This window comes from Leopardus geoffroyi, chromosome X (genome assembly GCF_018350155.1).
Source record: "Leopardus geoffroyi isolate Oge1 chromosome X, O.geoffroyi_Oge1_pat1.0, whole genome shotgun sequence".
Lineage (NCBI taxonomy): Eukaryota > Metazoa > Chordata > Mammalia > Carnivora > Felidae > Leopardus > Leopardus geoffroyi.
In genome coordinates, this window is record NC_059343.1 from 115667048 (window position 1) to 115683848 (window position 16801).

Genomic DNA, 16801 nt, shown 5'->3' on the forward strand with positions numbered 1-16801 from the left:
CTTTATCTCTTCCATTTCCTAATCCCAAAATCAGCCCCCTCCCTTTCTCCTTTTCCCTACATGGGCATTAAAGGAGGGAAGGGCCACATCATTCTGTGTGACCGCTGTCCACGGTTACACATGTCTATCAAACCCAGACCTGGTCTTTGACTTGCTTTTCAGAGCAAAGGGATGACGTAAGGGGCCTGAGGAGCTTGAGGGGAAGGATCCTCTGAGAGAGTCGTGTTATTAAAATACATGCATCATGGAAGGAATGGCCCACCAGAACAGTTCTCTAAGAGCTTGCAGTTGAGTTGTGATGGAGGTAACTGAGAATGGTGACATCCACTCAGGTGTCTTGTCTCACGCCTGAAAAAATGTTAACAGAAAGAGAACGGTCAGCGTGCAATCTAGACCTAGTACAGTCTTCAAGGAAGAATTCACCAACGTGTCTCCAATATCGTCCAAGGCTAAGGAAGAAGTTGCCCTAGACCAGAGAACATAAGCATCATGGGTCCTAAGCTAGCCCATCCCCACAGTGAAGAAGGGTGCCCGGGGGGCTCACAGGCATGAGTCGTTCCAGGGAGCCAACTCACTCACCTTCTTCGGGGGTGGCTGACCCACCAACTCACTCCCCTTTTCTACGGGGTTGCTGACCCACCTGCGTATAGACCTCAGTGTGTTAGAATAGCTCCCTTTATGATTTAATAAACGGGTGTTCCGGTTCACAGCTCAGCTTTTTGTGAACTTGGGGTTGACGTGAATCAGGCATCCTGTATTTCATGACGTGGGGAACTACTGACAAAATCACGTCTGGGACCACTTTGACCCCACCGTGCTGCTGCCCTTACCTCACCCCCAGCCAGGCCTCCCTCTCGCTGAGGTCTTTCAAGTGCCTCTAGTTCATACCTTTTTACTTTAGGCTTTCAAACCTAAATATCAATAAATGCATTTTCAAACATCTCAAAAAGTGTTCCTTGTCGCGTCATTCACAGAGACGTGTCCCAAACACTACGTTCGGCAGGGCCCTCGGCGTAATGGGCCCAAGTGCAATACAGCACATCTGAGTTTTCGTGGACCTTGCTAGTCGGTGATTTCGGGATGTCTCGTTCCTTTATTCAACAAATATTCAAGGACTGAACACTGTGTGCCAAACGCTGACGTGTTCGTCAAATATGAATCCACGTTTATGTATCTTGGGACGGCACTAAAATGACGTATCATGAAAGGAGGCCAGCATAAAAATAATGAGTGAGGCTGACGCTTCACGAACAGAGGAAGCCAGTTCTGCTCTTGGCTAAAGGAGGGAGAGACAGGAGACACTCCAATTGGCCGCCTTAGGTTTGAGGAGGATCCCGATTCACGCGTGCAAACGCGTTACTTCATGTTTGAATGATGAACGGTCTGAGGGAAGAAATGTGTGTTCACGCAGGGCGGTCATCTTAACTCGCTGCTTAAGTATGACAGGTTTTGGTTCTTCCGAAGCTCCGTAGGTTCTTTCTTTTCTTTTTTTCTTTTCTTTTTTAACACATTTATTTTTGAGAGTGAGAGAGACAGAGTGCGAGTGGGGGCAGGGGCAGAGAGAGAGGGAGACCCAGGATCCGAAGCAGGCTCCGGGCTCCGAGCCGTCGGCCCAGGGCCCGACGCGGGGCTCGAACTCACGGACTGTGAGATCGAGACCCGGGCGGGCGTCGGACGCCCAACCAACTGAGCCACCCGGGGGGCCCCACGAAGCCCCGTTGTTTCTGATGGCGGGAAAGGAGCCCTGTCCGATTTTTCTGCCAAAGGAGAAAGAATGGGTTTTCTCCCCTACTCTCCGAAACTGTGACAGACCAGGCCACAGAGTTGCTTCGTTATGATTTCCCAAACTTCTGAATGCTTCGGACACCATCAAAACCACTCTGCCCGTTGAACAGATGAGGAGATGGAGGCCAAGATAAGGCCGGGCCCAGAGGAACACGCTGGAGGAGTCAGGACTCAAACTCAGGTCCCCCACTGTATAGAGCTTTCGATCGGACAGCCGGCTGTTTTTAGGGCAGCCAGGGACATCTGCAGGTGACCAAATCAAGGCCAGCAGGTCGTCCGGAAGGTAGAGCGGCACACTGCGGCTGCGGCCGCGGCCTCGTAGCAGGCACTGGGTGACACAACCCGTGTGGGACAGACCCGCGGGGCTGGGCTCTAGCCTCTAGCCCGGCCGTGCACACTGGGCCTTCCAGATGTGACACCCAACTTCTAGAACAGGTTCGTCGGTGTCCTCCGGCACGCAGGCATTCGGCAACGTTTCGAATCAATTGACTGCGGCTGTGCCGGCTAAGACACAGCGGGCCACGGCGGACCACTCCAGAAGCTGAGAGGCCCGCAGAAGCCGAACTTCTCCCCACGCAGAGCAGCTGTGGGGGACCAGGAGGCCGGCTTCAGCCGCCCCCAGGCCCGTCTGAGCCACGCCCTCGGGAACCGGGGCTCCTCTTGAATCCGAAGCTAAGGCCGGCTAGAAATCTCATGGTTAAAAGCCCCTCCAAATCAACGTGTTCTGCAAACCGCGGAGGCTGCCGAAGGAGTCCCAGGGGGTAAAAGACTGGAATTTCTGCCCCTTTCAACCAGTCCGGGCACGCCGGCCACTCTACTCATTTTCTCCGACGGTAGTTTCGAGGCAGACCTTTTCCCACCCTAGCCTTGAACTTAGGGCTTGCGTTGAGATTTGCAGTTATTTCAGCCTCGAGCATGGGAAAAGTTACCAGAAAGAAGAGTAGGACACAGATTCTTTTATCTACCTATAGAAATAGATATAGGTATAGATATAGATAGATGATATGTAGATATATAGACACAGAGAGACAGAGATAGAGATACAGAGATAGATATATAGATATAGATGAAATATATAGATATAGAAATATAGAGATATATACAGATATAGATGATATATATAGATACATATAGATGATACATATAGATAGATAATATAGAGATATAGAGATATAGATATAGATATAGATATATAGATATAGATATATAGATATAAAGAAGCAATGGCTTCTGGAACAGGGCCACAGCGTTTTCTCCACACCCTTACAGAACAACAGTAGGATTTCGAACGCCCTGCCAGATCGCTTCACTTCGGTAGGAGTTTTCCCAGTTGGTTGAGAGAAGGGTAGAAATAAGGACAGGGATATTCCTGATTCCAAAGACTTCTTTTCAAAAGGTTGCTTCATTGCAATGTTAAATATGGGATCTTAATCTATAAAAATTTGCTGAAATAGCAAATCTCCTGGATGCTGTCATTCTTAAACTTTTAAAAATGCAGTCCTCTGTGACTTCTCCAGATCAGTAACTGGGAAGTGGCTTAAGCACTGACCTCATAACGATAAAGTGGTCGCGTGATTTATGCTGTCGAGGGGCTCAAACCCCACGAACCGTGAGATCATGCCCTGTTTGTTTCTTAAAGAGACCCAGTTGTTTAACATTTACTAACCTACCGGTGGGTGCAATCTAATTATTTGACTAAAAAGTCTTCATTTTTACAGTCCTGCTACTCAATTATTGCTGTAAGGGAGCACTAAATAATACTGTGAATTAAAATACAGAAGTTACTTAAGAAAGCATAATATTCACGAGCTAGAAAGCCTAAAAAATCAGACCTTTAAAATTGTTCTCAGAGAGCAACAGGTACTTTATGTAGTCAAAGAAAACATAACGTTCCCTAAATGCAAATATTTCTCCTATATAACACATTCACACAGTGGTAAGTTGACAAAGGTTTATTCTGTGCTCGCTTTCTGCTGGTACGCTCGTTCACGGTAATTTGTACGATATTTACAAATGGAATAGAGTGGAAAAGAGTTCTTGACAGTTCTTGACAGAGAGAGTTCTCAGCCAGCATGTAAGATTTAAAATAATAATAATAATAATAATCCCTGGGGCGCCTGGGTGGCTCAGTCAGTTAAGCGTCTGACTTCAGCTCAGGTCATGATCTTGAGCTTCATGGGTTCACGCCCCACCTTGGGCTCTGTGCTGACAGCTCAGAGCCTGAAGCCTCGTTGGGATTCTGTGTCTGCCTCTCTGCCCCTCCCCCTGCTCATGCTCTGTCTCTCTCTCTCTCTCTCTCAAAAATAAACATTAATGAAAAATTTTTAAAAATCTGCACAGGGATGTATGGAACAGAAGTTTGAGGCAGGGCTTCACTACATTTCAGTCATGAGGGGATAAGACATTATATTGCACTTTTCCAGTACTGAATTAAAGTGAGCATAGTTTTCTACAGCATAAAATGTTTTGGATGCATAAAAATGTATAGAGAATAACATCATGAGCTCCCACGTATGAATACCCATCCATTCCTTCTCTGTCCCCGACCCTCAGCTACCAACCTTAATTTGATGTTCATCATCATCCAGCATATACTTTTACTTTAAATTACCCATTAAAAGTACACATATTTTAAAACTTTATACAAACGGTATCATATTTATCCTGCAGTTTCCTGTGAGATTCATTGATGACAGCATAGCTCTAGATCTTTTATTTTTTAATTTTTTTAAGGGGGGGGGTTGTGCGGAGAGAAAGAAAGAGGGGGAGAGGGAGAATCTCAAGTAGGCTCCACACTCGATCCCACGACTGGGAGATCATGCCCTGAGCAGAAATCAGGGATCATGCCCTGGTTGGATGCTCAACCAACTGAGCCACACAGGTGCCCTGAGCTCTTATATATTTTTTATTTTTTTTAATTTTATTTTAGAGAGAGAGAGAGCATGCAAGTGGGGGGGGGTGGAGACAGGCAGAGGGAGGGGGAGAGAGAGAGACAGAGAGAGAGAGAGACAGAGAGAGACAGAGAGAGAGAAAGAGAATCCCAGGCAGGCTACACACAGTGCAGACCCCAACAAAGGGCTCAATCCCAACGCCCCTGATATGACCTGAGCTGAAATCAAGGGTCAGACGCTCAACCGACTGAGCCACCCAGGCGCCCCCTCTAGATCTTTCCTTTTAACCTCTACACAGTATTTTGTTGTGGAATATTCCACAATATTCCATTCTGTTCATGGTCATTCCTGTTGTCTCCAAATTTTGTACTGTGCTACTATGAACATTCTGGGGCGCATCTCGAGCACGCGTGTGTTTCTCTGGGGCAGATATTTAGGAACGGAACTGCTAAGTTATACAGTACTCATTTCAACTTTGCTTACTATTGGAAAATTGTTACCGAAGTGTTGCACCAGTTTATGCTCCCGGTAGCACTGTGTAAGAATTCTTGCCTCACATCCCACCCCCTCCCCCGCCCCAGCACTTGGTGTTTTCAGAATCCAGGTAGATTTCTAAGGTACTAATTCCGGTATGTAAGATGGCTGTTTTGCACTGAATTCAGGTATTTTAAAACTAGTTGTAAATGTGCAGGGAGGTATAGCCCTATATCTTCCCCAGCTGCAGTAAAGAGATCATTTTAGCTTCTGAAGATAGATTCCAAAATGTCCGCCATGGTGGAAAAGTTACGGTTCCGTTAGTCACTAACGTTTTATTTGTTCTCCTTTGATTTCTCATAGATTGTCATGGAAAAGAGCACATTCACTATCAAACTGCGAGTAAAAGTTAACTGAAGTAGGGGGCACCTGGGTGGCTCAGTGGGTTGAGGTCGAGCGCCCCCGACTTCCGCTCAGGTCATGATCTCACGGTTCGTGAGTTCGAGCCCCACATCGGGCTCACTGCTGTCAGCACAGAGCCCACTTCAGATCCTCTGTCCCACCCCCGCTTGTGCTCTCCCAAAAAATAAATATTTAAAAAAAAAAAGTTAATTGAAGTAATCCTAGGCACATCAAGCTCTTTTCATGCTTCAAATCTTTGACTTTCTCTTCTGCTCCATTATGATATTTTAATTGTTCTCCAGCCTGGTTGCATTTCTTTGCTTATTTTGATAGTAATCAAGTTAGTGAGTCTCTCTCACAAATATGCAGATGAAATGTATCTTCGAAATGGTTTATATTTGATTTTGGTTGGGTTTATGCAAAGTTTCATTTAGCTGAAGGAATACATCTTCATGAAGTCCAACTTCACTGGCTGTTCTCAATACACGTTAATAGTCCTATCTGGAGGTCATATGCTGAAACCATCTCCCCAGAATTTAGTGCGCTAATTTGTACGTGTGAAAATGAGGTGATCAACAAACATCGGATAGGCGCTCACTTGAAGACCTAAATATATCATGCATGAGCTTTAATATATATAATACATTTTGAACTAAAAAGGAAAGCCTATTGTCACTTCTACTGATTTTCTTTTCAACAATACAAAGGGTTTAAGTTTTCTCTTTAACACTGGTTCCTTTTTTTTTTTTTTTTTTAATGTTTACTGTTTATTTTTGAGAGAGAGACAGACAGACAGAGTGTGAGTTGGGGAGGGGCAGAGAGAGAGGGAGACACAGAATCCAAAGCAGGCTCCAGGCTCCGAGCTGTCAACACAGAGCACAACACGGGCTCGAACCCACCAACTGTGAGATCATGACCTGAGCTGAAGTTCAACACCTAACGGACTGAGCCACCCAGGCGCCCCAACACTGGTTTGTTCCTAAGCGCTTTGCTGGCCTTGGGCAGGCCCCATGAAACCAATTGCAAACTGACCATTTCAAATCAATGTAGGGAAGTGTACCAAAATGTGATAAAAATAACTTGCTTTGACAATTACTTGCTTGAGACTTGATTCGTTAAGCACTCTCGAGTTTACTGCCCCTAGGGGAAGCAGGTTCCTATGTTCTAATACCTATTAATAATAAGCATTTTTCTCAGAGAAAGTCTATTGAGTGAAACTGGATTGATTTCTGACCAAACCCCAAACAGAATCACTAATTTCTCTTCCAATGAAGCATTATACTCCCTTACATTTACAAAAACATACTCAGAAATGTCCTCGCTTCTTAAGAGAATACTAGAGCCCAGATGTCAGGATGGCTTTCATAACAACTCTATGAGATTCATACGCAATTTTGGAAATGTCACCAATAACGTTTACTCTTCAGCCAACATAGGAATAAAAACTGGAATACCCATTTTAATTTTCAAGGAGCTCTTTGGAGATTAGCTTCTTTCTAACTAGTTCACTGAAAGCACTTGCTCAAAAAAAACTCAAAGTAAATTTAAAGGCAAAAGAAATGTTTCGTTGTGCGATGAGATGCTCACTGAGGCATCTGAAACATTTCTCAGTTTTTAAAAAACAGAAGATTCAGTTGAACCAACTTGATAGATTTTTGTTCCTTCTCTATATTAAGCCCAAAGTTCTGGTTCCCTAGTGGGTTTTGGAAGAGGTGAAGTCTGGTGAACCCAACTAGGTGCCCTTTGCAAAAACAATGGTTCAGAAAACCATCTCAGAGATCTAGCTGTCTTCCGGGTTTCCTTGGGCTCCATGATATGGAAGCAGATTTTTTTCAGAGTGTAGAAATATCCACTCACCAATGTGGCTATCCATCTAACCCCTGAAACCTCATTTACAGCTATCCTGGGGGAAGAAACTGTTTTTAAGTTTATTTAGTTTGAGAGAGTGACACATTGCAAGTGGGAGAGGGGCAGAGAGAGGGGGGAGACAGAGAGAATCCCACGCAGGCTCCACACCATCAGCACAGAGCCCGATGTGGGGCTCGAACTCATGAACCGTGAGACCACGACCCAAGCCAAAATCAAGAGTCAGACACTTAACCGACTGAGCCACCCAGGAGCCCTAGGAAAAAAAAAGTCAGTTTTTCTTTATTTAAGTAATCTCTACACCCAACATGGGGCTTGAACTCATGATTCCGAGATCAAGAGTCACATGCTCTTCCGACTGAGCCAGCCAGGCGCCCCTGGATGAAGAAACTTTTTGAGCACAACATTTTATCCTAGTTCTAGTCAGATCTCTCCATCTCTGTCTCTCAGGGAATTATGAAGCAAGGCTCAAGGTAAACATCTATTTTTCCCAATTTTCTTAGCATCGTTTATTAAACAGTCCCCAATTTTCCCACATGCCATGCTACATCCAATAATACAGCAAATTCCATATGTGTAAGACTTTGTTTCTGGTTTCTCTTCTCTGTTCTATTGTATCTGGCTACCATGAGGCTAATTCTCACTGTTTTATTTATTACCGCATTATGACAAACCTGAAGGTCGACATTTAACTCAAAATACCTCTGGTATCTTTCAGGTGTCGCTAATATAGGAGAGGAAAGGAGGGTTCAACATATAATTGATACTATACTAAACTGAAAAAAATACACGACTAAATTTAAGGTTGAATATTTTTAATGTGGAATTAACACAAGTACATTTACATTGTAAGTACATTTACAATGTAATTAAATTTTGAAGACTTAAAGGGAAATTGCTGCTATGTTTTATAGTAACACACATTTATAGCCCAATAAAATTAATACAGTGCATTTCCATGTACAAATACATATACAAATGTAGCATTCGTTGTACAGTGATTAAGACATTAAAAGACTATAACTGTATGTTTGAAACTACAGAACTCAGTATCGTCTTAAAGGATTAAAATCGCTAGTTTAATACCATAAAAATGAAGACGTTTTGTGCAGAGGGGCATCATCAATCAAAAATTTTATCTCCTAGCTGTGTCTTCTAACCACAGGGTCAGCACTCAAGAGAAACGTACTTTAGTCTCATTTTGTTGTTGTTATTGTCGTAGAAGCATTAAGCGAAACATCACATTTATGGACATTTTCATGAGCGAGTTATAAATCAATCATCATAAATTCGGCAAATTGGACATTCGAAGACTTATAATTTGCAGGTACCTTTGAATAAAATACAATCGGTTTGTCATACAAACTATTACATCAAATGATACCACTGGCATTAACTATGATCTTAACATGACACATAAACCTACTTAAAAGATACATTTATGTCTAATATAGTTATTGTGGTGTTTATCGTAAAACCAATAATCAAAAACCATGCGCCTAATGTGCCAACTTGACAGGAAAACTCACAACCCGTGATTCAAAAGGCAGCAATTTCAAACCATTGTCTTCAGTGGTCCGTAAAAGAAAATACTCCAAGCATAAATTCAACACCGCATGCAAAAGCTGGCCCTGGGCTTTAAAGCAAGTGGTCACACTTTTTACATATTTAGAAGAAAGACATCTCTACACAGATCACCAAAACAAAACAAAACAAAACAAAACAAACCCTAGGAAGAGACACAATATAACTTAAGAACACCTTTACCAGAACTGCTTTTTCTACAAAACGCAAAAGCAAGTGAAGACACTGGAAACGTAGAGCTTTGTAACAGGAACACCTCTTGTGCAAATAGGAGTCTTTCACTTAAAGCTGTGACACGTGTATCCAAGTTTCAACGTGTAAAATGTAAACTTCAACACATCCTAACTACAGGATTTTTGGCTTTGGATCTTTCCAGAGCCGTAAGACAGCTCTGTCAACCCTAATACCAGTCAAAGTGCAAAAGAGGTCCTTCAGAACACATCCCTTTGGTACGTTAGAGTCCCACAGGTAACAGAAGTAAATAATGAAATAAAACCATCAGCCCACAAAGGCGCTTAAACTCTCTGGTTATCTCTCTTCTCTCTTTGGAATTCCGTTTTGTTTTGTTACTGAAAAGTTACCCCGAACATTACAGGGAAAGCGTTTTGCCTGGAAATGTTCCGAGTGACTGATCTCTGGGTTTTAGATGGAGTCCGAATGCGTGTCGTGGAAAACCCTACTTGGAAGCGAAGTAACCTGCACTTGTCACCTGAGGGGGGGGGGGGGGGGCGGAAGGTGTGAGGATGGTTCTTGCAAGAATGAGACAAACTGCGAATGACGAAGTCCTTCTCAGTCCTGAGGAAATTCTGTGAATGTCATGGGCAGCACAGATCATCCTGACTCTTGTGCTATGTATCTGTAACGCTTTTAAGAAATATAATCTAGTTCACACCTCCAAAGGAAACCTTATTTCGAAAAGTCTATTCATTCTCCTTTCATTCAAGGGGAACTTAGTTTCCTTGTGTTACTCAGAGCAGCAGCTACAAAATAATGAAGAATGAGCAACGTGAGGATTCAAAAGGTGCATCCTAAATCCAAAGGTGATGTCTCTTGCTTGTTCATTTCACTATGAAAGGTGTTATTCTGGTACAAGATGATTTCTTGAAGCCATCTAGTTTATGAATGGCATAACTTTACTGGCAGCAAAATAAACAGAATTCACATCTCCTACAACTGGATTTCATAAATATTATATGAGCTATGCTTGTGTGCATATAGATAACAGGAAACATGTTAAGCACGTAAGTATCAAAGAGATGTTTACCCTGTATTTGCCAGATTCCAAATAAGATAGCCTCGTATCTATCTTTAAACCTAAGTGCTGCCGACAGTTGCCTGTGTGGTCAACTGTAATTTCCTAACCCACTAACTGGCACACATTCAGTTTTTGTAGGCCACAATACACTATTTTGCTCCATGCGGTGTAACGAGGGTAGATCTCAATCCAGACCACTTGATAATATAGCATTCAACAAAAATCTACCAATGAGTATTAATGTGTCAAAGGACTTAAGTCATAAATGCACGTGATGGGAAAGGCATGCCTACTCTCAAAAGGTCTGAAGTCAGAACTTTCTAGAGAATAGGGACCAAGGGGACCTAGAGCCTTGATCCAGTAGCACACTGCGTTGAGAGCACTAAATGCTCTAAGTGCTGGTGATCTATCAATACGTTACATTTCTACCCTCCCGATGGCATGAAACAAAGAAAAGGCTATTGGAAAACTATGCTTATGGTAGAAAATTAAAAGAACTCGAAAAGATAATGCGGTTTTTGCCAACTAAAGCGTACACGTTAACAAACACAGAGTAAGCCCTTTGCCGTCTGGGAAACAAGCACTGGCCCAAAGCCAATGTAAGCTGTTCGGCCACGTGCTTTCCAAAGGGTAGTGACACACACTGAATCGACGGTGATTGGTTACAGTAATGGAATCACTTCAAATTAAAGCTAATCGAATATGTAATTTTACACGTCCCACAGTTCAGTTAGCTGAAATGTAATGTAATTAACTTTGTCCCGAATTAAGTATGAGGGCAATCTGGCTCTACATTTAAAATGATGATACAAATGATGGAAAACCTACCAAGTCTTCCTGTATTATATATATGGAAGCTAGATGAACATACTTGGTGTTTTCAGTTTTGAATCTTGGAGACCGGAGCACAAGAAACGCCATTATTTTCCAATACACACATGGCTTTATTGGTCTTTGAACTGCTTCATAAAAAATGATTTATATACGTTACTTTCAACAGCTTCTCCAGCATGTACTTTCAGGGAATCCTGTATTTCTTCTCTCATGAATCATTTATTTTATTTTTTTGAGAGGTGGGGAGAGGGAGAGAGAATCCTAAGCAGGCTCGATCTCATGAACTGGGAGATCATGACCTGAGCCGAAATCAAGAGTCGGACGCTTAACCGACTGAGCGACCCAGGCGCCCCTGTCGTCAATCATTTAAATAAGCATAAAGCAGTTAGCAGAAAGCTGGCCTTGTTGATTTTCAAACTTTTCAATGTAGCAGATGGAATCAGTGAAATCTGGGGGGAAATGTGATTCGGTACAACTATCTGGCTTCTGAAAGTGTTGGCTTTTAGTATCTTAGATTTTATCTTATTCTAACAGATACAAATTTTTAAAGTTGTATGTGCAACTTTCAATTCAGCATGTGCAAGGTTTCTACTTGATACTCTTGTTTTATAGTTAGTGCTTCTTCTGCCTCGTATAATGCAAGAAAGAAAGAAACTGTTAACTACTTGAAGTTATGAAGATATTGTCCTGTGCTTTCAGATTTCAGAAGCTTTTACTCTGGGTTTTATGTTCAGGTCTATGATCCAACTCAAACCGCTTTTTGTATACGGTATGAGATGTAGGGATGAAGGTTCATTTCTTCTCTGATACGGATACCCAATTGCTCAAGCACCACTTGTTAAAACAACCTGCCTTTCCCCATCCGGCTGGCTCGGTACCTTGATTGAACATTTTTGGATTATGTGCGTGTGGATCCATTTTAGAAATCTCTATATTTTTCTACACTTACATCAATACCACATCGCATTTGTTACTATAACCCTATAGTAAGTCCTGAAATCAGATATGTAAGTCCTCCAGATTTTTGAGATTCTTTTGTTCTGGATTTTTTGCCTTTCCATATGCATTTTATTTTTTTTATTTGAGAGAGAGAGAACATGAGTGGGGGAGAGAGGCGGGGGGGGGGGAGGGAGAGGGAGAGAAAATGAATCTTAACCAGTCTCCACGCTCAGTGTGGAGCCTGATGCAGGGCTTGATCTTCGGCCATGACATCACGACCTGAGACAAAATCAAGAATCAGACGCTTAACTGACTGAGCCACCCAGGCACCCATCCATATGCATTTTAGAATAAACCTGCATTTTTTTAATACTCCGATTTTGAGTGCATGAACTCTATAGGTCAATTGGGTGACGATGGATTTTTTTAAAGTTTATTTTGACGGAGTGAGAAAGCAAAAGTAGAATAGGGACAGAGAGAGAGAGGGAGAGGGAGAGAGAGAGAGGGAGAGGGACAGAGAGAGGGAGAGAGGGAGGGAGAGAGGGAGGGAGAGAGGGGAAGGGAGAGAGGGAGAGGGAGAGGGAGGGAGAGAGGGAGAGGGAGGGAGGGAGAGAGGGAGAGGGAGAGGGAGAGAATCCCAAGTAGGCTCTGCACTGTCAGAGCCCCAATGAGGGCTTGAACTCATGAACCGTGAGATCGTGACCTGAGCCAAAACTAAGAGTTGGACACTTAACTGATTGAGCCATGCAGGTGCCCCAGGGGACAATGGATTTCTTAACAACACTGAGATTTCTTAACAACCCTGTGATTTCCAATCCTTAAACATGGTATCTCTCCCTCCCCCTTATTAAGTTCTCTTATATATATATCTCAGCAGTGACTCGCGGTTGTCAGTAGAGAAGGCTTAGAGATCTGTTGTTAGATTTATCCCTATTTATTTTACATTTTATATTACTAATGTAAATGGTATTGCTTTTTGAAATCACAGTTTTTTCAATTCTTTGTGGCTAGGATCGAGAATTACAGTTTATTTTGTATAATGATTTTGTACACTATGGCCTTATAAAATTTTATTACTTCTACTAGGGTCTTTTTGTGTAGAGGTTCCTTATGGTTTTGTACAAATACGTGATCTGCTCGGCATGACGGCGCTGCCTCTTCCCTTCATTTTGTTCTCTCTTTGTCTTGAGTTATGAAAATGGCTATAATAGAAATGGTGAGAGTGAATATCCTTGGCTTGTTCCCAATCTCAGGGCGAAGGCTTCCAATATTTCACCATTAAGTATGATGTTACTTGTGGTTCTTCACGAGCATACCTGATCAGATTGAGGAAATTCCCTTTATTCGTCTGGTGAGCGTTTTTATCACGGATGAATATGGACTCTTGTCAGCTATTTAAAGGATGACACAATTTCCCCCTCTGTTACGTTCATATGGTGAATTGCGGTGACTTTTAAGTTTGTAATACAAGTATCTGAACATCCAATTTGAAATAGTTCTAATTTCTCTTGTGCTTTCTTTTTTGTCCCACGTGTCCTTTGGAGGTGCGTTGCTTACCACCCAGAGATCCACGGACATCCATTTCTAATGCTTTTTAAGACTTTATATGATTACAGTCTTCTGAAATTTATTGGGACTTATTTTAACGACCCAGCATATGATCTATCTTGGTGAATGTTCCATGTACACTTAAAAATAATGGTGTATTCTACAGTCGTTGGGTGCAGGTTTTAAGTAAATGTCAACTAGTTCAGATATGTCAGACTCTTCTGATTACTAATTATGTAAATCATTCAATAATTATCTAAATAATTCAACAACCAGTGAGGAAAAACTCTAAAAGGTGACCCAGATTTAGGGTACCTAAAAAAGCAAACAAGAAGTGACCTTTACTTATTTAATCTCTATACCCAACCTCTATACCATTTAATCTCTATACCATCTAATCTCTGTCCCCAACGTGGGGCTTGAACTCACGACCTTGAGCTCAAGAGTCGCATGCTCTTCTAATTGAGCCAATACAGAATTCTAATACAAGTCCAAAACTAGGAATTCAAAGGAAATATGTGCATATGATAATAATGTTCACAAAAAGTCTGTGTTTTCGTGGGGTTTTTTTGGTGATACCTTTTGATAGATAGCTCAGTATTACTTAGGGGGAAAATGTAAAAGAATACTGGTTTATTTTCAAATACAGAAATTTTATGTATTAAGTGTAGGGTTAATAGAAGGGAATATTAGGTCAGCACTCAGTACTTTATGCTACCTTCATATATTACGTCTTGGACACAGACACGAGTGTGTGTGTGTATGTGGCTGAAAGCTAACATAAGGAAACAACATACTCAGAACTGAGTGAAATACACTGGTAAAGCGTTCTTGGACAGTATAAGGCCGGTACTTTAAAAAGCACATCATCAGTATTTAGTTCTGAAGGATCTCTTACAAGACACCTTGGTATCTGAGACTCTCTTCCATACCAGTCAACCTCGTAGGGAAAAGTGTAACATGTTTTAAAAATCTTTCTTCATTATTTTAAAGCTATTAAAGGAAAAAAAAAATAAAATCCTAGCCAACATAATATGCTTGCAGCTCTAAGTGCAGAGAAGTTCTTGCCTATGTCGACTGCATCCTTGGTGGAGCTTTAAAACTGTTAGCCATTAAACAAACAGTATACAGTCTGTTCATATTATACCTGTAACTTTGGCATTCCGAAACCTATAGTCACCAATTAAAATCTGCGAAGTATTCCCGGGAATCAGACCTTCTTTTCTTCTGTTTAGATTTTTCACCAACCTAAATGATAAATAAATTAGTAGCCAACAGTGGTAATATACGGTAACGACAACAACAAAAAAACACATGTAATCCAATGACCTTCATGACACTGTGCTTGAGTCCTGTGAGTGACCTACAAGGGACTTAGGTAACTAGCAAAAATGCTGATTACTTTAATGATCCGTCATTACTTTTCACCCTGGCCTGTACTCGTCCACCTTTAGAGTCAAAGTACACACTCCATGTAGCCTTTCAGCTAAAGTCATGGGCACAGTGAAGACAACAATCATTTCATAGCAAAGTTCCAAAAGATTTATGGAAGTTTCGTTCACTCAGTCCTCTCCCAAACAAGATTTCCTTCCTGCTTTGGACTCTCTATAATTACACAGTATATTCGGCAGAACCACCTTGGCAATCGGTGCTAAGTGAAGTCAAATGCATTAGAGTAGAATGGTAGGACTAAAAAGTCAATATGTGAATTGACAAAGAGGTGACTGTGTCGTAAAGTAGCAAAGCATGGTTCCTGGCACACACTGGTAGGCATTCATTAAAAATGAGATGAGTTAATGAGTGACTTCAACGACCAAATGTAGTGGGATCTGTAGCCATTACAAAGCCAGATCTCTCAGTTGAAATGTCTGAGCCAAGGGTAAACCACAAAAGAGCATGCAGACTCATAGCATTTCATTCTTTCAAAGCATGTTTCACTCACCAAAGGTTAGCATTCCTTTCAGTGAGCTATATAGGCATAGCTGAAGCAATGAAAATGAGAGACTGATAAGAAATGTGATATTTCTGCTTCTTGGGACTATATAACAAAGATACAAGTAAAGCAGAACATTTGATTAGATATGCACGTGCCCCCGGCAAAGGTCATCATAAGCACTGAGAATACACTTACCATTGACCTTCGACATCTTCATGGAGAAACTGAAAGACATCTCCATTTCTGATCAGGAGGTCTTCTGGGCCTCTCTTCCTGCCATCTGCTAGGGCTTTGTAATTGCCTGGAGACTATAATAAGGTTGTTTTGAAAGATCACATTACAAATTTGACTCTAAAACGGCCTGGGTAACTGCATGCTCTATGACATAAAGAATTCACTCTTCAGTGGGAATAGTGGTGGTTACAGCAGCCCAGCGGGGATGAGCAAACACGGAACCGTTTGTGATGGGGGAAGATAAAGCAGAACATGGGCTTATGGAGCCTGAAGAATTCGTTTTTATTTGCAAAAGAGAGAAGTAGAGCACGAACTACACAGAAAATAACAGAGCACGATGACTTTAACTTCTGTGAATTATAAGCACAAACCCACGGGGCACCTGGGTGGCTCCGTCGGTTAGGCGTCTGACTCTTGATTTCGGCTCAGGTCGTGATGTGACAGTTTCGTGAGCTCAGGCCCCGCATCGGGCTCTGTGCTGTGAGCCCAGAGCCTGCTTGGGATTCTCTCTGTTCCTCTTTCTCTGCCCCTCCCCCCGCCTCTCTCTCAAAATAAATAAACTTAAAAAAAAAAAAAAAAAAAGCATAAACCCAGAAAAAAACCCAGTGTGAAACTAATTTTTCAATACGGTTACTTGTAAACTGCTCCCATGGAAAATTTATCTACACACACACACAAAAGGCAGCAGCCCTAAGCAAAGACTCACTAACACCCTCAAAAGGATTTCTGGGATTTGTATCATTTTGCACAGGTAAAAGTAATGAACACAGACATTCTGGGTCCAATAAAAGCACATTAAACCATACTGTTGTGCTTTACTTGGCCTTAATCTTTTGACAGCTATCATGTGAGCTTGATTCATTAAGAAGCTAAATAAATTATCTAAGGCCCACTGATTGCACTTTGCTACAACGTAGAGAGAGACGAAATAATTTTCAAGTCCAGAAGTATTCTTTTTTTAAAGATTTTATTTTTAAGTAATCTCGGGGTGCCCGGGTGGCTCAGTTGGTTAAGCGCCCGACTCTCGATTTCAGCTCAGGTCATGATCTCGTG

At 42.0% G+C, this 16801-nt stretch overlaps 1 protein-coding gene across 4 annotated transcripts in view; it reads right to left on the reverse strand.

The window, feature by feature from the left end:
- Window positions 1–7764: 7764 nt before the first annotated feature.
- MCF2 (MCF.2 cell line derived transforming sequence) overlaps window positions 7765–16801 on the reverse strand; it is a 112250-nt gene continuing 103213 nt past the window's right edge. For 3 of the 4 annotated variants that reach the window (XM_045471352.1, XM_045471350.1, XM_045471353.1), the window contains 3 exons: window positions 15710–15822; window positions 14726–14826; window positions 8217–9982 (listed from right to left, as the gene is read on the reverse strand). In XM_045471352.1, the coding sequence (XP_045327308.1) occupies window positions 9942–9982; window positions 14726–14826; window positions 15710–15822 (255 nt within the window). In that variant the 3' untranslated portion in view covers window positions 8217–9941. Of the gene's footprint in view, window positions 7777–8216; window positions 9983–14725; window positions 14827–15709; window positions 15823–16801 lie in introns of those variants that run through there. The other variant, XR_006710782.1, reaches the window with a different exon arrangement.